Source organism: Balaenoptera musculus, chromosome 5 (genome assembly GCF_009873245.2).
Source record: "Balaenoptera musculus isolate JJ_BM4_2016_0621 chromosome 5, mBalMus1.pri.v3, whole genome shotgun sequence".
Classification (NCBI taxonomy): domain Eukaryota; kingdom Metazoa; phylum Chordata; class Mammalia; order Artiodactyla; family Balaenopteridae; genus Balaenoptera; species Balaenoptera musculus.
In genome coordinates, this window is record NC_045789.1 from 137970927 (window position 1) to 137993178 (window position 22252).

The following is a 22252-nucleotide window of genomic DNA, read 5'->3' on the forward strand; positions in this document are numbered from 1 at the left end:
GACAGGAGCATTGGACGGTCACAGCAGGGATCCCTGGCGTGAGCCCCTCCGGCCCACTAAGCTTGTGCGTGTATGTGTGTGTCTCAGGGGTCCTGTTCCTGCCCCTCCCCCCAGCTATCCCAGGAGCTTCTGGGCTCTGTGATGAGGGCTGGAAGAGCCAGGGAGGGACCCTCTCTGATACCTGACTCTCCCTCCTTCTCTCCTCAAGCCTTAGTGCGGGGTGAGCATGGACCCCCTGGGGGTGGTCAGGGCTGAGCAAGGGGGCAAGGCTGGGCTACGCTGGGGGAAGCCTAGACTCAGATCGGGGGGCGGAGGGGGTTATGAAGGGAGGACAGCCCTCCAGCATCTAAATTTGGAGTTAATTTAGAGCCTTTTGATTTCCTTGGTCTCTCGGCCAGTTATAGCACAAGAATTCTGAGTATATATTTTGTAAGTCTGTAAAACAGTCACCCTTAAGGCAAAGACCCCCTCCTTCTCATGCAAGAGGGGAGGATGGAATCTGGCGACCTGGAGTGCCCTTCTGCCACCTCTGGTGGGAGGCCGGGCAGGGTGAGGGTCTGAAAGACTGACTATTGCACCCACCACTTAGATTACAAAGGTTTATTTAGAAAAGAGTTTGGTTGTTTTGGCTGTCAGTCATTTTTGGCAAACGTTTAAATACTTTCAGTAACCAAAGATGGTCAGTGCCCTCCTTCCTCCCCCAGAAAAGCCACCCCGCGAGGTCCCGGGAAGTCAGCCCTTGCTCAGAGGTGGATGGGATGGCGGCCTGTGGTGGGGGACAGGGCAGGCTCCTTTCTCACCAACTTGGGAGGATGCGTGTGCCAGCTCACAGCCACACCTTGGCGCGGCCCCCGGAGTTGGATCCAGGCCTGCAGCCCCAGAAGCAGCCCCTTGCTGAGACGGGAAGGCAGAGGGGTCTCCCCTCTCTCCTGCCCCCTCCCCGGGGCCCTGCAGTCTCTCAGCCCTCCCTCCAGCAGTGCAGCGCCCTCCCCTGCGCCTTGAAGGCCTATCCATCCCTGGGTCCCCCGGGAAAGTTGCTCCCACTTTCTCCTGGGAGGCCACGCCTGCCTGCCCCCTCCACTGGAGCTGTCCAGGGTCTCTGCGCCGGGTAGGGTGCGCGGGTCACTGCCTGAAGCCCTTTCTCCTCCGTCGGAAGAGGATGTGCTTGAAAGAGCGCCGGAAGTCCTGATTGAAGACGGTGTAGATGACCGGGTTGAGTGAGCTGTTGCAGTAGCCGATCCAGAAGAAGAACTTGAAGAGCGGGCCGGGCACCTGGCAGGCCTCGCGGCAGATGCCGTACAGGCTGTAGCTGAAGAAGAAGGGGAACCAGCAGAGCACAAACACGCCCATGACCACCGCCAGCACGAAGGTGAAGCGCTTCTCGCGAGCCTGGGCCACCTTGCGGCGGCACACGCTGCTGCGCGCCCGGCGCCGGCGCGACAGGAAGAACTCGACGGAGCGCGAGCTGGCGCGCGACAGGCGCCAGCTGGGGCCCGGGGACCTCGCGGCGGCCATTGCGCCCGGCTCGGCCGTCCCCGTCCCGGGTCCCGACCCCTCGCCGTCCGAGGCCCCCTCGCCGCTCGCGCGCCGCCGCCCGCCCCGCCGCAGCGCGCCTCGGCGCCGCCGCCTCTCGGCCGCCACGCTGCTGTCCTCCGGCTCCACATCGGCGCGCGGGCGGCGCGGGGTCGCGCAGTGCCCGTTCTCGCCCGCGCCAAGCCCGTTCTCCGTGGTCGGGGACGCGCCGTCGGGGCCCACGGGCTCGCGCTTTTCGCTAAGCGTGCGCGTGCGCAGCTTGGCCACCCGGTAGATGCGCGCGTAGACCAGGCCCATGATGAGACAGGGCGCGAAGAAGGAGCCGATGCAGGAAGACAAGATGTACCAGGTCTCGTCATTGAGGCCACACTGCGGGTAGGCGGCGCCGTCGGGCTGGCGGTAGAGCGAGACGAGCGGCGGGAAGGAGATGACGGCCGAGATGAGCCACACGGCCACGATGGTGGCCTTGACGCGGCGCGGCGTGCGCTTCAGGTTGTACTCGACAGCCTGCGTCACGGACCAGTAGCGGTCCAGGCTGATGGCGCACAGGTGCACAATGGACGAGGTGCAGAAGAGCACGTCGAGCGCCAGGTACACGCCGCACCACACCTGCCCGAAGTACCAGTAGGCCATGAGCTCGTTGGCCAGCGAGAAGGGCATGACCAGCGTGGCCACCAGGATGTCAGCCGAGGCCAGCGACACCAGGAAGAGGTTCTGCGGCGCACGCAGCGCGCGGCTGGTCAGCACAGCGATCACCACCAGCACGTTGCCCACGACGGTGAAGACGATGAGGAAGCCCACCACAGCCGCTAGCCCCGCCACGGCGCCCGCCGAGTACTGGCCCGGGGGCGGCCCCCAGGCAGCCCCCGAGGCGTTGGCGGCCCCGCCGCTGCCCCCCTCGCCGGCGCCGCTCACGTTGGGGCCCGCCGCCGCCGCCAGCGCCGCCGCCAGCGCCGGGGACGCCATGGTCCTCCCGCAAGCTACGCGGTCCCGCCTGGAGCCGGGGCGCAGCCGCGGCAGCTCGGGCGCCCCCCAGCCCGGGTCGGCGCCAGCATCGCCGCCTGCTCCTCGGGCGCGCCCGCCTGGGACCGCGGCACCCAGCAGCCGGCCCTCGGCCGTGGCGGTTCAGCGGGCGAGCGGCGCGCCCGAGAGCGTGGCTGCCTGGCTCCCCGCCGCTGCCGCACGCGTAAGTGCAGAGCAGGAGGCGCCCGGAGAGAGCGGCGACGCGGCGGCGGCGGCGGCGGCGGCGGGGGGGTGGGGGGGGAGGGGACAGGTCCCGGGGTACTCGCGCGGCCCCGCCCTTGACCCCGCTCACGGGGAGCGCCTCGGCCGCGAGCCCACGGCGACTCGGCGCCCGAGCGGGCGTGCCCGGGCGGCCCGGCGGCCCCAGCGCGCGGCCGGGGCGCAGGCTGCAGACGGCGGCAGCGGCGGCCCGGGCGTTCCACCTCCCATTCGGCCGGCTAGGGCTCGGCGCGCCGGGGCGCGGGCCGCCGCTCCTTGGGGCCCCCGCGCCCGCGCGCCGCCTCCGGCTCCAACTTTACTTTCCCGGGCAGGGCGCCGGCGCCGCCGCGCGTCCTCCTCCTGCTCCTCCTCCCGCTGCCTCCGGCGCGGGCGCCCCCCGCGGTCCGCGCTCGGCCGTGCGGGCGCCGCCTCGCCCGCCTCGGCTCGCCTGAGCTGCGCCGCCGCCGCCGCCGCCGCCTCCGCCTCCTCCACCGCCGCCGTGCGCTCGGCGCGAGTGTCGCCGCTCGGGCTCGGCTTCCAACTTGGGTAGAGTTGCGCAGCGGGGCGGGGCGCGGACGGGCGGGGGCGGCCTGGCGGGCAGGCCAGCGCCGCTGGCCCTCGGGGAGCGGGCCCGGGAGCCGGAGCCCGCGGCCGCCTAGGCGAACCTGCCCGCGCGGCGCCGGGGAGGAGCCCGGGGCGGTGGCGTGGGGCGCGCGCGCTCGGCGAGGGCGCCCCCTCCAGGGCCGTCTGCAGCCTGCGGGACTGGACCGAGTGCCAGCTGGCCTGGGCGGTGAGTTCCAGAAGCCTGCTCTTTCTAAGACGGGAGCCTCCTCACCTCCCCCGGACACACGAACACGCGGGCGCGCACACTCGCGTGCCGGACGGGCGGCTCGGGGTCTGCGGCCTGATTGGAGAGCCAGCCACTCGCAGCCTGGCGGAGGACGCGTCGCTGCTTGGGTGCGTACCGGGGCTGCCGAGTGCGGGTCCGGCTCCGGCTCCCATCTCTGGTGGATTCTCCGGCGCAGAACCACCTCCCCACCCCCGGCCTCAGTTCCAAGCGCTGCTGGAGCGTGAATCATGACGGCAGTGCCTGTGGAAACCCTGGGCAGGCTCCCAGGCTCTGCACCCATGTTGACAATTATTGAAGTTTAATTCTTATGCTCTGTGGCCCTGCTTTTAAAGGCTGGGGGATGTTCAGCATCACCGCCTCTGACAAACGCCCCAAACTGAATTGCCGGATGAGGGGCAGTTTGGCGTGGGAGCCTCATTCCTGCTTAGGGGCAAGCTATTGGAGTAACCCCCGCTTACCCCTGTCCCACGTCCCAGTGCATTCGTTCCGCAGACGTGCACTGTTGCTCCCAGCCGTGTCAGGTGCTGGTCCCCGCCTCCAGACACCCTGAGGTCTGTGGGAGACAGACCCTGGGGAGGAGGTTGGAGTCCCCAGGCCTGGCATTTCTCACTAAGACCAGCCGGAGGACCTTTCCTCCCAGCAAAGCAGAACCACACCCAGGCTGGCCCGCAGCTCTCCCTGCATCCTCAGGGGGCGGGGGCGGGGGGGGGGAGCTGTGGTTGTGGGAAGCCTCTGGGTACAAAGAGGGTGTCTCAGGGAGGGACGAGCCACACACCCCCAGCGATGCCTAGAAATGTGCGTGGCTTGGGGGCCGCTTCTTTCTGCTCTGAGCTCTGGAAGGGCTCAGAGGCCTTACCAGGAGAGCATGCTCTCTTAGCAGAGATGCCCACGTGGAGCTCTGACATCCTTGTTAGCAACGTTACACCAAGGAGGAGGCCAGGACCAGACTGGAAATCAAACACTCCAGATGGCAGACCTGCCCAACAAGAGCCAATCCTTGGCATTTATGCAATTTTGGGAGCAAAGCCATGACCGCGTGTAACCCAGGGAAGGTAGAGGCACCATACTTGTGAAAGGTCCTCTGGTCCTGGAGGCCTAAAAGGTGCCACCAGTCAGGGTACTTAGGGGTGCATTTTTCAGGGAAGAACCCTACACACCTGATCCTCCATCGCTGGCACGCACTGGCCCTGTCTGTATCAGACCTTCTGCCTTGAGTGCTCACCGTCTGGGGTGGATGGTACCACACACTGAGATGGGTGCAGTAAATGCCGTCAATGCCCTGGGACTCCTCTTCCAGCCTGGGAGTGGGGTTATCAAGGAAGGCTTCCTGGAGGAGGTGACCTCTGGGCTGTGTTTGGAGAGTGAGAGGAGTTATTAGGGAGTGAGAGGCCCCTGTTGGTTGTGCTCCCTGGGGTGGGGGTGGGCTTTGTCCTGGTGGGTATGTCCAAACAAGGGACATGGCCGTGGTCAGATGTAGGTTTTGGAGAGATCTGTCCTTCTGCCAGCAGCTGGACAGCCATGTGGGCCTCCTCCTGACCTTGGGGGGTTCTTAACTTTCGAAAAGCACTTTGGGGGATGCATCCAAGGATCCTGATGCCTCACAAGCTCACAAGCCAGGCCAGTCTAGCATGAGGGATTTGAAGGAAAAGGACCCAGAGCTCCAGGGGGCCCAAAGCAGACAGGACGTCCCACTGCCCAGGCAGTGACTCTCTGTCCAGGCCAAGCTGGGGACATTTGGAGTGCCTGGCCAGCCAAGTGACCCAGGCCCCTGGGGACGCCTACCCCAGCTGGCCTCGCCCAGGAGGAAGCAGCAAGAAGCGCCTCTCCTGTGGGTCCAGGGCCCAGAGCTGAGGGGCGGCAGAGGGATGGGCCCCTGAGGAGTCCTTGGGTAGAGAGCCCTTGTCTGGGCTTCAGGGCAGCACCACATGCAGGCCTGCTCACGTGCACCAGAGGCCCCAGGGACCAAGATGTTCACAGAGGAGCTGGAGAGGCCTCTTACCCCGACGCTGGAGATTAGGCTTGACAAACTGCTCCCAACTGCCCTGGAACAGACAAAACAGCACGTGCCCGGGAAGAATGCTCGTGCTGAGGAGTCGCTGCCAGCCAGGCCTGGGCTTGGCGGGACCAGGAGGGATGATGGGAGGGCGCTTTGGGGAGTCAGGCTGCACTGGTAGGGGATGGGGTCGTTGGGGAGGGGGTGTAGGCCATCTCAGAAGGAAATCATACGGAAGTGGAGCATCCTAGGGCTACCAGGGCGTACTCACCTTCATCCCACCCGTGACCCACAGCCTTGGGACGCTGGGTCCTGGGCCCGCCGCTGAGAGGAGGAATTTGGATGCACACCTGCTGGGTGCGGTGCCCCGTGCTCCACGAGTGGCCTCAGCTCAGGTAGAGAGGGGCTTGTCTCCTTGAACCACCTCCCCGCGTGCACAGTTACATGTGCGCACACACACACACATGCACACATACCCACGCACACCTATGCTCGCATCCTCACACACACAAACGCATCCAGGAATACGTACCACGAGACGCACAGCCATATACGTGACAGTGCGTTAACACGAGTATCCACGTGTACACATGATGCATGCACTCACGTGTACGTGCACCTGTAAGCAGCATGCATGCACACCCACCCACATGTGCACACACGTCGCACACACTATGCTCGTGCATGTGTCCAGGCACACGCATATCCACACACAAAATCACATACACATGCTATGTGCATGCATGCATGAGTTTGTGTGCACACCTCATTTGTGCGTATACAAGCATCCAACACACAGGCGTGCATGTCCACATGTGCACACACGTTGCTGCACACACCCACCCATGTGCCAGTACACGTGCGCACACCCACACATGCACACGTGCCTGTGGCCTCGCTCACCCTCTCAGGCTGCAGGGAGGGTGTATTTCTGCTACCCCAATGCGAGCAGCTCTTGCCAGATTTCAGGCTAGGTTCTGCTTCGCCTCCTCAACCTGCTCCCTCCAGGCTGGGAGCCCATTTGTCACTGCCTGCCATGGACATGGCGTTCTCCAGGCTGGCAACTCTGCCCTCTCCATCCCTAGGGCTCTCCTCTTCCTTGAAAACATGTGGCATGAGATTCCTCCCTGGGAGGCCTCCCTGCTCTCCCAGCCTGGGGTAGAGACCCCTTCACTGGCCTCCTGTGTGCCCCTCGGGGGCGAGCCATCATCAGACCACGTCTCTGCTGTGGGCTCTTGCAGACAGGCCATGTCTCTGTCCCACAGTCTGGTGCGGGGACCAGCTCACGGCTCACAGTAGGAGCTCAATCAAAGCGTGGGGGAGGGGTGGGTGGTACGAAGGGCCTGGTATCCTCCATCCTCCCCAGCCACACTGGATGCCTGCGGTGTAGCCGGTACAGGTGGGGCCCGGCAGAGCACAGCGGTACCTCGCCCAGAGCCAGACCCGGCATTCCCCCACAAGGCCCTTTCTGCATCCGTTGTGTGGAGGTTCTGGACTTAAGCTCCCACTTATCCCCTTACCTTCTGTCAGGCAGCCTTAGGGGCCTCCAGGGGCCTCAGTTTTCCCATCCATAAGGTGGGGAGATTGACTGGATGGTTCTAAGGTCAGTGCCGGCTCCGCCCCCACTTGGCTTCGAGCTCCTGGGGCTGGCGATGTGTCTGCCTGCTGTCTTTGCCCTCGGTGAGTACCTGCAGGGAAGGGGAAGAGCCCATCCACTCAGCTGGCTGGTGCAGAACAGAGGAGAACTGGCCTGGCGTCCCAGTCTCGGACCCAGGGACTTGTTTTCTCCTCAACTGGGCTGAGGATATTTTTTGCCCCACTTTATTTGAAATTTCATTTTTAAAGCTGAGGCAGGGAAAAATGAGGCTTGCTTCTCTCCCTGTCCTTCCCTGAAGAATTCCAGAACCGCTTGGTCTTGTGAGAAAGTGGCTGGGATCCGCCCGTGGAGGCTGGCTCTCCGTGTACTAACTCTGCTGCAATATTGATCACACTGATGGACTTGGCACTGCTGAGTTCTTCCCGAGCTGGAGGAACTCTGGGGAAAGAATTGCTTCGGGGACCGTCTTTGACTTGCAATGGGTGTAATGGATTGAAGCAGCGGCTCAGCCTGTCTTTCTGAGCACCAGCTGTGTACCTCGCTCAGCCCGGGGCCTGTTGGGGTTCAAGCTTGCACCCACCCATCACCCATCCTGGCTGCCACGTGGCCTCCTCAGGGCTCCCCTCTGCCGGCTGCTCCAAGCCGGACCCGTCCTCCCTCCGGGACCTTGCTGCTGCCCAGATGCCTGAGCCTGGCATTCGAGGCCCTCCTAAGCCTGGCCTCGACCCTGGACTCTGGGCTCAGACCAATCAGGTGTCCCTACATGACCTTCCCTATCCGAGCCCGTGAACGGGGATGACGGAGCCCCTCCCGTACAGCAGAAGTGCAGGTTCTCCGGAGTGATGTGCGCAGAGCCTTCAGCCCTGTGTGCCCAGGCATTCTGCCACCTCTGGGCCTAGAACACCTGCTCCCGCCTCTGCCTGTCACCCACCTGAGCAGGTGGGAGACGCAGCTCCATGCCCCTCGGCACCGGGCTCCTCCTAGGAATGGCGCACAGGGTTCCACGGTCTGCAGCAGGCACGGGCGCCCTCAGCATCTCCTGAAGTCACTTCCCCGGGAAGCGTCACGATGCAGCTCCCACTCCGGCCACCCTCCCGTCCCTTGGCCCCTGCCCATCAGCAGTGCTCATGGGAGCCACCCTTAGGCCGTGTCCTGTCCTGAGCAGTCCGTGGGAGGTGGGCCCACCTCACCCTCTTGGCGTCCCTTCAGGGTGTGTGCCGTGTGGCCGTCCCATTCCGCAGATGAGGGTGGGGGCCCAGGTTGCTCAAGATCACGTGTGGGTGTGAGCCTGGGGCAGTGTGGTCCCCATCCCACTGTCGCCACGCTGCCTGCCATCCTCTCGCCTTTGCCTCCCGTCTCCCCAGCCTCTGGCTTCAGTCAGTGGGGGGCCTTGGAAGGACTCTTGGGAGTGACCGTTAAGCAGAGGCCCAAAGGGGGAGCCTGATGGTTGGAGGGCCTGATGGCCCCGTCCACCCCTCTGGAGGACCTTCCCTGCCCTCCTGGACCCAGAATTCTAGCCCTGCCCCCCATCGCTTTTCCAGGCTTCAGGGTTCTCCCAGTAACGTGAAGACTCACGTTCATCCGGCGCGCATCTACTGAGGACACCTGCTCTGTGTCAGGTGCGGACAGTGCCCGTTGTCTGTGGAGAGTACGGCACCCCCGGGCCCAGCCGAAGGCACGGGGCGCAGGCCCTGACCTCCAGGGAGGTGCCGGGAGAGCAAGAAACACCTGGTGGGGCCCGAGGGGGGCTGCCGGGGGGTTCAGGGAGGACTTTCTGGAAGGAGCAGGGCTCAGCTCAGACTGGAGGGTGAGGAGGCACTCACTCCTTCCTTGCCCCTGAGGTGCGCAGGCTTCTCAGATGCCCCCAGGGACCCAGGCCTGTGAATTGGCGGGGCCATCGCTGCCCTGACTAAGCCCCTAACCGGCTGACTTTGAGTTAATCAAAGCAGACTCTCCTGGCTGGGCCTGACCTGATCAGGTGAAGCCTTTACAAGGTGATGAAACATCAGAGGTGCTCTCCTCCTGGCCACGAAGATGAAGCAATGATGTGAGGCAGCCCCGGGGCGAGGACATGAATATGGCCTTTGGGGGCCAAGTGGTCCCCGGCAAACAGCAAGAAAACGCACCTCAGCCACTCAACCTCAGGGAACTGAATTCTCCCGAAAGCTGTGTGAGCCTGGAAGGGGTCCCTGGGCCTCGGCTGAGAACATGGCCTTAGCTGACACCTTAATTTCAGCTTCCAGACCATGAGCAGGAGAGCCAGCTAGCCTACACCAGGACTCCTGGCCCATGGAAACTGAGATAATAAATGTGTTGTTTTAAGCTGGTAAATTTGTGGTACTTTGTTTCGCAGCCTAGATAACTAATACACCTGCATACCTAGTTTGTTCTGGTGGAGGAACAGTGATGTGCCCAGGAAAGCGGGACCCCCCTTCCCAGTTCTGGGGGAAAATGGTGATGCCACTAAGCCTATTTTCACAGACCCATTTCCATTTCCCCTGTGGCTGGAGGAGAGAGGTCACATGACCCAGTCTCAGCCAATAAGACCTCCCTGATGACAAGCAAGAAATGTACAAGAAGACTCACTGCCTTCCTTCCTGTTCGGTCATGCATGTGTGAGGATGTGATGCCCGGAGCTGCAGCAGCTCTCTTGGGACCAGGAGGAGCTGATGATGAAGATGAGAGTCACAGGAGGAAAGAGTCTGTGTCCCTAATGCTGTTGTTCTTGAGCCTCCAAATGAACCCACCATGGAGCCAGCCTTTGGCCAGATTTCCTGCCAAGGGAGACACTAAGTGGCCTCACTGTTTAAGGCCCTTTGGGAGGAGGATTCTATAACTTGCAATTGAACGCATCCTAGCTGATTTGCTGTCCACAACCCTATCCTGCCTCCTTTGAGAATCACCGTGTAAATCTGCAGTAGGTAAAATAACACACCCAAAGACATCCACGCCCTAATCTCCAGAACCTGTGGCTAAGTGACCTTACATGGCAAAAGGGATTTTGCTGATGAGATTAAGCTAAGGACTTTGAGATGGGGGATTATCCTAGATTATCTGAGTGAACCCTACATGTAATCACATAATCACGAGGGTCCTTCTAAGTGAAAGAGAGGCAAGAGGGTCAACGTTAGAGGATAGGTGATAACAGAAGCAGAGAGCAGAGTGATGTGAGAAGGGGCCACAAGCTCAGGAATGCGGGTGCCTCTAGAAGCTGGAAAAGACAAAGAAACAGATTCTCCCCAGAGTCTCCAAAGAGAACCAGCCCTGCCAGGCCATTTTACCCTTGTGGACTCCAGAACTGTAAGAAAATAAATTTGTTGTTATAAGCTCCTAAGTTTGTGATCATTTGTTAGAGCAACAATGGGAAATGAATACAGACCCCATGGGTGTTTGGGGATGGGTGAATGAATGAATGAATGAATGAGTGAATGAATGCAGTAGATACAATGGAACTTCATAAATTATCGAGTTAAACACAAGGGATTGCCATCACCACAGCCCTGTTTCAACCATCGAGTCCTTGTGTGATATTACAAGTCCCCTGCCCTTCCTGAGCCTCAGTTGCCCCGCCTGTGAGTTGAGGGACAGGACTCAGTTGTCTCACTGGGCCCTCGCAGGCACCCTGAATCTCGGAGGGCCCTTTTGGAGCCGGGGAGTCCAGTAGAAGGAGATCAAAATGCCAGCCCTGCCAAAGCCAAGTTGGAAGGTGGGGGCTGGTCTGTGGGCACATGGGCTGGTCAGCTGTGGCTTGGCTGGGCTGGTCCAGGAGTCTTAGGGCATCTTGGGGGGCGGGTCTGTGTCTCCTGCAGGCCGGCAGGTGCCACCAGGAGAGGAGAGGAGAGCCAGGCTGAGCTGGGGACCTCAGGGCTCCTAGGAGAGCTTGGAGATGCAACTTAAAGCTGCTTGGCCTGCAACGTCTAAGCAGCTGGGGGGCTTTGGGCAAATGGCTTCCCCTCTCTGAGCCTCCTAATAGCATCTGAAGAATTAAGTGGGATTCTCTATGTCGAGTGCCTAGAAAGATAACACCTTCGCCTGTCAGCCTGGGGTACCTGGCTTGTGGGAGGGAAGGAGGCCTCGGAGGAGGGCTGATGTTAGATTTTTCTTTATATATCTCTGTATTGTTTAACTTGTTCTGAGAGCTTGAGTTACTTTGGCAAATAAAAAAAAAATCTAACAAAAGAGAACGAAGATCTTTCCGTTGCTGGCGCTTAGCAAGCTCTCAGTACATTATAATTGATATAATCACCGTGATGATCACTCTTATCTTGTATCTCAGCTGAGTGAGTCCACTTTGCGACGTCCCTTCAGGCCCGCCCCCAGCCTCTGCTTGCACACCCCGACAACGGGGAACTCACTACTGAACAGCCGAGTTCATCCTAGGGTAGCTCTGATTATTTTCAACGTTGAGCACGTGGTCCCGGTGCCCCTCCATGCTGGCCTTGGGGATGCAGGGAAATCAGCCTCGTGCCTGCTGTTGAGGGAGGTGCTTGGTCACTGGAGGGGCTGAGCAGTGAGGGGGGCTCCCTGAAGAGGGAGCATCTGCACCTGCCCTTGACAGGAAAGGGGAGACTTCCTCCAACAAGCAAATTGCTTCTGGGCAGCTCTCCCCACTGCCCCACCTCAGCCAGGATGCTCCCAGCTCCCAGCATGACCCCGGAGTTGGCACTGGGTCTCCTGCAGCGGCCAGGCCACCACCAGGTCCCCCCATTCAGGGCTCTCTTCTCTGGAGGCCTCCAAGGAGATGTCAGGATATTCAGCAGATTTATAGCCTCACATTTTATCTTAGTCTCCACAGGACCTCTAAGAGTTGGGTGCCATCAACACCCCCACTTTGCAGATAGATGAGAAAACGGAGGCTTCTGGGGGCAGACGTGGCAGCCCAGGTCCCCAAGGAGCGTCCTGGAGGACTGGGGCTCAGCCTCAGGCCCCTACCCCATCCGGCCTCACTGCCCACAGTGGACGCCTCCGTGGTGACCACCCACTCCCATAGAGACCCCCCGGGGGCCTGGCTCCACTGGGGGGCTTCTCTCCCCAAAGTAGTCTTTCTGGGGACTCCCAGTTAACCACTTCTGTCCCACTGCTGGAGGCTGCTGTCTCCCTGTCGCCTGTTTAGGATCGGCACCCCGGTGCTAATCAACCCTTAATCCCAGCACCTGGAACGGTGATGAATGAATGAATGAAAGAATGAATGGGACTTCCGTAGACCCCTGTGCAAGGAAGGCTCTTTTGTTCCTGCTTCATGGTTGACACGCTCCAGGCCCAGAGACTGCGAGCCTCACTTCTCAGTTAAAGCCACGTCCTTTCCCCTCTGCTTTGCTGCTTCCCGTTCGCCGAGCACCAAATACATGCAGGGTTCAGAGGGGGAGAGAGAATGACACAAATCCTGTCCCTAACGGTAACCAGAGGTGACGGGAGCCTGGGACACTGCCCGCTCTCCTGCGTGAGGGGAAAGCACAGGCTGGGCTGCCCAGGAGCATCCGGGTACCGTGTCCGGCATCCCTGTGTTCACTAAGGGGCTGCCCTCACCATCCTGAGGCCTGACACCTCCTACCGCGGTGCCCCCTCTTAGAATCTGGGGAACATGCCTGGTGGGAACGATTAGACAAATGAAAGCAATCTCATGCCCACGATTTGTGAATCTGACCGTGGATACATGCCCCAGAGCTGGAGGGGGTTCAGAGAGTTTTTCGTTTTGCTTGGCTTTGATTTTTCTCAGATAGGAAAATGTAGAAGAGCCCTTGACATGTTTGGGAAAATAAGCTAAGAAATGCTCACATCCACCCTGACCCTGTGAAGCTGCTCCAGCCTCCTGTTGACTTGACCCTGATTCCCAAGTATTTCTAGAAGGAGGGGGCAGGCCCAGCAATCCTTACCACTGCCCGGAGTACTGGAATGTTTGTGCTGGAGCCTGGACTGCGGGCTCAAACTCAGCAAGATCAGCTATGTCTTCTTCTCAAGTTTTTCCTTCCCAGAAAGGCTCTGATTGAAACCAGAAATTTGTCATGGGAGGGAACGGGACTGGCCTGGGATTTAGGACTGTGAGTAAGTCAGGGTACAGGTGATGCTGCTGAAACAAGGTGACCCCAAAACACAGTGCTTTGAACAAGAGAGGGGTTGATTTCTCTCCACACACCGGTCTGGGCAGGGCCAGCATGGCAGCCTGACGGGGTCCAGGATCCTGGTGCCTTCCACCTTTCCTTGGCCATCCCCAGCAGGCAGCTCCCACCTCGAGGTCTCAGTTGGCTGCTCTAGCTCCGGCCATTGCCATCACATCCCTGGTTCGCTCAGTGGGGTGGGAGGGCACATGGTCTGCCAATCACAAGGCATCCTCAACTGGATTTTGCACATAGCCCTATGCTGACATCCCATTGTTTAGAACGTGGTCACATGGCCTTACCTACGGCAAGGGAGACTGGGAAATGTAGTCTTTAACAGGGCAGCCATGAGCCAAGATGAATGTATTGAGGGTTTTCCAACCTGGGCATCACTGACATTTGGGGCTGGGCACATCTTTGTCATGGGGGCCGTCCTGTGAATTGCAGGATGTTTAGCAGCAACCCTGGCCTCTACCCGCCAATGACAGTAGCATCCCCCAGTTGCAACAACCAAAAATGTCCTCAGACATTGTCAGATGTCCCCAGGGGCAAAATCACTCCTAGCTGAGAACCACTGGGCCAGATCAAGTGTTCCAGTCTCCAGTGTTCACAGCACGCAGGCAGGAGGAGGGCTGGGTTGGGCTGGGGAGACCCCCATCAGGAGGGGACAGCTACCTCTGGGTTCCACTCTGCCAGTGTCGTGCTGGAAAAGGCCAGTTTTTCGCGTGAAATATCCTAATTGCTTACTGATGACACCTAATTTAAAAATGAAAGAAGCTGTATGGTCATTATGAATTGAATTGTGTCCCCCCCCCCAAAAAAAGACACGTTCAAGTCCTAACCCCTGGGAACCTGTGAAGGTGACCTTATTTGAAAATAGGGTCTTTGCAGATGCAATCGAGTTCAATGACGTCGTACTGGACCGGGATGGGCCCTGATTTGACAGGGCTGGTGTCCTTCCAAGAAGAGACACATGAAGAGGCCACCTAAGACAGAGGCAGAGATTGGGGTGATGCGGCCCCAAGCCAAGGAATGCCTGGAGGCCCCAGAAGCTGGAAGAGGCTGGAAGGACCTTCCCCTAAAGCCTCCAGAGGGAGGCAGCCCTGCCAGCCCCTTGATCTGACCTCCAGAACCGCGAGCTTAAATTTCTCTTGCTTTAAGCCGCCCAGCTTGTGGTACTTCGTGCAGCATCTGCAGGGAACTAATACAGTGGGCCAACGCCTGTCTGTGTCTCTGGGCTGGAGGGCTTCCTGGAGCCCCCTGCCCACACCCCCAGCCTGATGGGCTGGTCTGTGGGTCTGACGTCAGCGTGTCATTTGACCCCAGCTGCACAAAGTGGATGCAAAGCTGTCAGACCCTTGCACCTGGGGTCACTGAGACAGCGAGACAGGCCAGACAGACGACTCCAGTCACAAGTCACCACCGTCCAAGCCTGTCACCCCCCAGAACCCGGCCGGGAGCAGGACTGGCATTGAACACATATAGTCGGAGGTCCCTCCTGCTCTGCTGCAGCCTGTGTGCAGTGCTGCTGGGTCCTCTCAGACCCTCAGTTTCCTCATCTAGCAAAAGAGGAGAATCAGTTTTCCTGGGGATAGGACAAGGCCTGCCCGCATGGGTGCTGCTGAACTGGTGTGCACATCAAGTGGCCGTTGATGCCATGCTGGTTCACTCGGGTGACTGGCAAATACGACGCAGGGATCACAGTGTGTCTGGCCCCGTCTGGGACCAGGGGACACAGAAAACTATGAAGGACCTGAGAGCACTCGGAAAAGCGCAAAGCTCTGCAGTGATGGTGAGCTTTCCTCTGCTTTGAAGGTGGTTGGGCTGGGGTCAGGGCTAGGGTTAGGGTTGGAATTAAGGCTGGAGCTAAGATTTAGTTAGGGTTTAAAGTGAGTATAAAGTTAAGCATTTAGATTGGAGTTTAGCTGGGATTTGGTTGGGGTTAAGTTTATAAATAGAATTTGTGTTGGGGTGGGTGAGGGTTAATTTTGAGGTTAGATCCAGTATTTAAGATGCGGTTTGGATCAAGAGTAGGATTCGGTTCAGGAGGGGGTCAGGGATGGCGTGGGCTGAGGTGGGGTTAAGGAGGGCGTAGCTGGGATTTGAACCCAGACCCATCGCTGTGGCTTCCCCGGCTCGCAGAGACCAGCCTGTGTCTCTCCACAGCTCCCTTGGTCCGACCACTGAGCACCCGGGTCTTACCTTGATCGAATGCTCTGTAACCTTTGGTGTCTCACCACACCCTGCGGCTCAGTTTACCCTTCTGAATGAGTGGCTAAGCTCTGATTTCTTCAAGGCCCTCCCAGCTCTAAAAATTCTAATTAGGCAGGATCCTCTCCAGGCTCCAATTGTGAGCTATTGTTATGCAGGAACACATGAGTACAAAGATACTTTTAAAAATGGGGCATGGGGCTTCCCTGGTGGCGCAGTGGTTGAGAATCTGCCTGCCAATGCAGGGGACACGGGTTCGAGCCCTAGTCTGGGAAGATCCCACATGCCGCGGAGCAAATAGGCCCGTGAGCCACAATTACTGAGCCTGCGCGTCTGGAGCCTGTGCTCCGCAACAAGAGAGGCCGCGATAGTGAGAGGCCCGCGCACCGCGATGAAGAGTGGCCCCCACTTGCCGCAATTAGAGAAAGCCCTCGCACAGAAATGAAGACCCAACACAGCCATAAATAAATAAATAAATAAATAATTAAAAAAAAAAAAAATGGGGCAGAACAAAAGATGAAGTAGATAGCGTCAGGCTCTGATATTATACCTAGAGAAATTATTTAAAACCCAAATACTTTTTACTGCCGTGTTCACATGAATTGCCCTGGGAAATCGTGTGTGACTTTCACAAAAGGTTTGTATCGACAGGACACTTATCGTTCAATTTCGAGGAAAGAGGAGAAATTAGATGCCTCATTCCAGATATTGTTTCAATTACAGCAGGAAAAAATATACGAATCCCAGGAGGAAGCAAATACCTCCTTTTCATTCCTGAGAAGGCACCCTTCCTGAGGTAAGACAGCCGCACAATAACAGGAAGCCCGGCGCGTGGCCCTGGGGGTTCCGCGGCTCCGGCCCTTCGATTTGGAGGAGATAAGGAAATCAGGTGCATTTCGGACATTTAAAGCATCATCACTTGGTGTGGTTGCAAGGCGGGCTGGTGTCCAGGAGGGGGCGACATTCAAGGCCCCGCCCCTCCGGACCTGTCCCAGCGCTTGAAGCTTTGGGGGGACAGAAGGAGAATTAGTGGGTCTCAAGCCTTAGACTGGGATGTCATCCTCAGCCCCCCGTGATGGCCTGGCCATCGATTCTCACCCTACCCTCCATCAACCGTCCGTGGGAGCTGCCCTGAGCCCAGACCAGATTTGCGGCCTGGCCTCCAGCCTCCCCGCTGCCCCAGAGGGAACCTTCCAGATGGAACTCTGAGCACACCCTCCCTGCCGCCTCGAGGGCAGGAGGAAGTCCGAGCTGGTACCCAGAACTCACCTGGCAGTGTGGTTGGGCCCTGGCACCTCCATCATCCGTCCTGGCCTCACACACTTTGCTCCAGGAATGCCGACTGCTCTGCTCTTCCCTGAGGCCCCTGTGCTTCCCCACCTCCACACCTTCATGAGTGGGACGCCGCCTGCCCAGAGAAACCTTCCCAACACGGCCTTCACAGCCCTCTCTTCCTCATCCATCAAAATTAGCTCAGCCACCTCCTCCAGGAAGCCCTCCCGGGGCTCCTCAGGACACCCGAGGGCTGCCAAGGTCCCATCATGAGAGCTCGTTATCTCACTCTCCTGGGTGCCCCTTCGTGCACTCAGGGCTCCTGGGGGCAGGAACCCGGGCGCTTCACCTGCAGCATCCCAGGTCCGTTACAGGGTGGACTCCTTCGGAACGACTGTTGCATGAATACGTGAGTGAGCGAGCTAGTGAGGAACACAGGAAAAGCCCACCCACGTGTGTGTCTCCAGACCCGGCCCTCCCGGCCCAGGCTGGGTGCCGCCCCACCATCGCTGACCCTCCTTCTGCACAACTGCCCTCTCCCTGTGACCCCCCGCCCCCGAGTGTGCTGTCTGTTTGCTGACCCACTCTGGCCTGGGCTAGGAATGCCCATTTAGCTAAATCCACCCCTAACATGTATGATGTGGCCGATAGGGCCTTCCAGGCTTCCTGGAGACACAAGGGCACCGGCTCTCACGCCCGTGGGGCGTGCACTTGACCTGTGAACTTGAGTCTGTGATGCCTGTTTTGCAGGCTCCTGTGAGGATTAGACAAGGTCCACCAGGTAGACCCCCGGCCGCCTGAATGTCCTGCTCGGATTCAGAGGCTGCACCAGCCTCTCTCCAGTGTCGCTTTAGTTTAGCATAAATTCTGCTGCGGAAGCTTCCCTGGTGGAGGACGCGTTCCGGATGACTGGCCTGCTCACGGCCATCCTGGCTTGAGCCCCGCGCTGTTTAAGTGAAAACACTAAATGCACTTGCGTGTGTATGAGGAAGCCAGTGCTGCCAGGGGCCGGCCCGTGGGGAGAGGTCAAGGACTGGGGTGCCATCTCCCCGCAGCTGCACTCGCCGACTCAGTGGCACCTGCCCGGCCCGCTAGCTGCACGCAGGCCTCACCAGCAGCCGAGCTAGTCTCCTGGCCAGTGCAACCCGCCTGCTCCAAACAGGCAAAGAGACCCACTCAGCCCAGGGGCCGTCCATGCTGGCAGGACGCTCGATCTCCCACCCCTCATTTCCTGAGGGGCAAACGGAGGTCCAGGGCAGTCCTGGGTCAAGGGTGAGAAGGTCTGTGGGCACCTCAGCACAAAATTCTTTCTTCTCTCCCCTGCACTCCCCAGACGTACATCCTTCCCAGCTGGTCTCTGATGGGATCCTGCCGAGGGCAAGTACTCGGATGAGGTCTGGAGGGTGGAAGGGCGTGGCTCAGGTCTGCTCCCTGGGCAGAGGTGGGCAGGCTCTCAGGTTTGTTTGGACCGGACACGTCCTTGGCTCCACCTTCCTGGTGATGCCAGCGGCGGCCAGCACCCGGGCTTTCCTGCAGCCCCTGACACTGACCATCAAATTCACGCAGCTCGTTCTGGTGTCAGCTAGGAGACAGACAGAGAGAATCCAAGACTGGCCAGCATGGGAAGCCAGGGTGGGCCAAGGACAGAGGTCAGAACAGGACTGGATGGTGTGGGGCGATGACCCCTCAGATACCGCCCAGAGGCCTGGAGGGGGCAGGTCCTACCCCCCCCCCACCCCAGACACCGAGGCTCTGGGGGCGGCTGGGGCAGTGGCAGCAGGAGGCCTGGGTTCTGGGACCCCCGCTCCCAGCATGTGACATGCTGGGCTCATGGTGGAAACCAACCGCAGGGGGAAGGGAGGCAGGACAGGCAGCGTCCAGGACGGCACAGGTGCTGGGTCCCAGTGACTCAGGGCGCTGGGGTCGGGTTCAACGGAAACATTCCCAAGGCGACATATGGTGGGGACCGATTTCTCTGTGTTTCATCTCCGCTCCAGGACTCGCAGGCTCCCCCCTTCCCCTCTCTGATGTTTCTAGACAGAAGTCGGCAGGGACCGCCCCGTGGGCTGGGGATGCTCGCATCAGCGCTGGTGTTCGTGCAGGCCTTGAAAAACCAGTGCCCTTGTTTAATTAAGCCATTAGGAGCGGGTCTCCATGGAAACCACTGTACCTGGGTACTCGACACAGATGAATATTTATTCAATTAACAGGGTGCAGGGTGCTAGGGAGACCTTGGCTTCCTGCCATGACCAGCCTGGGGGCTCCTGGGGGACTGAGTCACTTTGGGGAGGACACACCTAGGCCTGGACCTTTCACCCACACGATCTAGTCACCGTCACCCCCGTCGTATGGAACAAACGAAGGTTCGGGGGAGTGGGGCCTCCTCCACAAGCCCAGAGGCTGAACGTGAACCCCAGATGATCTGGCTGGGCGAGCGGCTCTTCCCATGGGGGGCAGGGAAACCCACTCCCACAGCCTGGACACGATGGCCGAGTGGCCTTGAGCAGTCGAGTGACCTGCCCATGACCTGTGGGTCACCCTTGATTGGGCCTATTCACAGTACCTGTCTTGGTTTGCCCAGGCAGCTGCAGCAAAATCCCACAGCCCCGGTGGCTCATGAAGCACAGACATTTATTGCTCACAATTCCGGAGGCTGGAAGCCCGGGACCAGGTGTCAGCATGTGAGGTCACGTCCTGGTGAGGACCCTCTTCCTGGGTCATAGCCGGCGTCTTCTCACTGAGTCCTCGAGAGACGGAAGGGGTGAGGGGGCTTTGTGGGCCTCTTCTACAAGGACACTAATCCCATCCACAATTAGTAAATTAGAGCACCTCCCAGGCCCCGCCACAAATACCATCACACTGGGGGCTAGGATTTCAACCTGTGAATTCTGGGGGGCAGACATTAAGACCATGGCTGGACCTCCTCAAGCTGCTGGTGGCGGGGGGCAATGGGGCGGAGCATGTCCAGGGCCTGGCACAGCCTGGCACACGGAAGGAGTTCTGCCGGTGCTACATGAGGACCCAGGGGAGCCCGGCTGCAGCCCCGGGACATGCTCTTCCCAGCGGCACATGAAGGCCAGCGGCGCATGTCACCCCGTCCGCACTTTCTGGACTTTATGCCCGCGTGCAATTCTGCATTTGTGGCTGCATTTTTTAACGGGATGTCCTGTGGGATCCCAGCCTGGGGCCCAGGTGGGGGTCAGGGGGCTGGGACCGGTCATCAGAAACTTCTCGGAAAATTCCATCTTTTACCAGAATGCGAGGCCCCCTGGAGGCCTGAGCTGTGCCCAGTGCCAGGCTGTGCTCCCAGGGGATCTCGCTGCTTCCCAGGTGCTGTTCAGATGCTGCTGGAGTGTGCGTGTGCACGTGCATGCATGTGTGTGCGTGTGTGCATGTATGTCTGTGGGTGTACTGTACATGGGTGTGCATGCGTGTGTGCCGCTGTGTATATCTGTATGTGTGCACCTGTGCCCCCCGAGGGCTGGCTCTCAGTCGCCCGCCCTGGTGCGGGAGCTGCTCTCTTTCATAGGAAGCAGGTCGTCTACCAGTGGTTTGGCTTCTGGTTCCCCCCGGGTAAGCCTTGTGTGACAGGCGAGGGGTGCCCCCTTTCCAGCTGTGCCCCGTTTCCAGTGACCAGGGGCTCTCTGCACTGGACCTTGGTCCGAGGTTACATTTTGTAAAAGGAAAATGCATTCGTTTTAACTGTTGCTACTTACCACCTGGCAAGTGGTGTTTGGTACATAAAATCCTCCAGAACTGGGAGTCTCTTGTGGGAAGCCATCTTTGGCGGTAGAAGGTGCAATGTCCTGGGCATGTTCCCTTCATTTATTTGAAGGCGGTCTTGGCGGCCCTCCGAGCAGAATTTGGGGTCACCGGGCAGAGTCTGGGTCCTGGCTCTGCTGCTTCACCGCCCAAAGCCCCGATGTCCTCACTGTACGGGGGTGTGCGGACGCCCCCAGCACAGTGCAGGCGCACCTCATTTCCATGCAAAGGCCTGAGCAGGGGTCCCTCCCGTGTGCGCGTGCGTGGTTTGCATCTCTCTGGGGGCCCGGGGAGCTATGCCCACAGCACCAGAGGCGGGTGACTCCTACTAGACCCCAACCTTCTTCCTGGCCGGGTCCCCCCGGCAGCAGCTGTTCTGAGCCTCCGTGAAGGGCTGGCTACTCAGCTTGGGAACAAAATCACTCGTGTCTCATTGTTCACTCACGTCCTGCTCGTTCACTACCGGCGTTGCTGCTTGGGACAAAAGCAAGTCACCGGGACAGACACGTAGTTAGAGAGATGGGTGCGAACACTCCCGTGGGTACAGCCAGGGCCTTCTCTCCCTGCCTCTGGGGTCTGTGCACCGCCTGTGCACCCCAGTTCTGAGCTGCCCTTCCGAGGGATGGTTCAAAAGCTACTAGTTTGAGGAAAGACAAATCAGGTCATAAAAGGGTAGAATCGGGGTGACCCCAAAGGGAAAGCAGAGAAATACGGAGGCTCCAACGTTTCTCAGAGGCAGGCACGCGTCCACTTGCCTTCAGCCCATCCCTCTGGCCTGGGAGGAGCTGCCAGGACACGGAGCCCAATCTCCTACCCAACCGTGAACGCCCCACTCCCGGTGAGGTCCAGCCTGTGTTCACCTGCCTTCAATGATGGGGCACAAGGAGGGCACAGGAGACGTGCTCATCAAGGTGAAGAAAGCTGAATCGAATCGGGCAGTGAAGAAATGAAGTCACGTCCATGGGGGGTGGCTGGGAAGAGGGACAGGCCAGGGCTCTCCCCAAACCAGCCCCCCGAGGCCATGCAGACTGGACCATGTATTGGGGCTCAGATGGCACCCCTGTCATGCTGTGGGACCCAGGTTCAAATCCTGACTCCTCCCCGTGGTAGCGCGCTCTCCCCGCTCAGTGTCCTTGTGAGCCAAGTAGGAATAAAAATAACGACCTCTAAGGACTGCTGTGTGGACATCTGCTTTGTGGGGTTTTTTTGTTTTGTTTTGTTTTGTTTAATTTATTTATTTATTTATTTATTTTTGGCTGTGTTGGGTCTTCATTTCTGTGCGAGGGCTTTCTCTAGTTGCGGCGAGCGGGGGCCACTCTTCATCGCGGTGCGCGGGCCTCTCACCATCGCGGCCTCTCTTGTTGCAGAGCACAGGCTCCAGACGCGCAGGCTCAGTAGTTGTGGCTCACGGGCCCAGTTGCTCCACAGCATGTGGGATCTTCCCAGACCAGGGCTCGAACCCGTGTCCCCTGCATTGGCAGGCAGATTCTCAACCACTGCGCCACCAGGGAAGCCCTTGTGGGGCTTTTTTAACTAAGAAACCCAGGTCTGGAACAGGATGACCCACACAAAGGTACTTCTACTCTGACTCCCTCCCTTTGGCATCCAGGGACTTGTGTTTCAAGACACAGGCTGCATACACCCCCGCTACCTCCTGCTCCAAATCCCACAGATAACGGCAAAGCTGTATTAACCAAGTGAGTACATTCCATGCTTGG

General features: G+C 59.3%; 1 protein-coding gene across 1 annotated transcript; it reads right to left on the reverse strand.

The window, feature by feature from the left end:
* Positions 1 to 634: 634 nt before the first annotated feature.
* ADRA2C (adrenoceptor alpha 2C) lies at positions 635 to 2499 on the reverse strand. The gene has a single exon (XM_036853958.1). It carries the CDS (start codon positions 2497 to 2499, stop codon positions 1123 to 1125), a length of 1377 nt encoding a protein of 458 aa, XP_036709853.1. The 3' UTR covers positions 635 to 1122.
* Between the last annotated feature and the right edge of the window lie 19753 nt (positions 2500 to 22252).

Coding starts and splice junctions, on each gene's coding strand:
- ADRA2C (XM_036853958.1), bottom strand. CDS start 2,499: ATGGCGTCCCCGGCGCTGGCGGCGGCGCTGGCGGCGGCGGCGGGCCCC.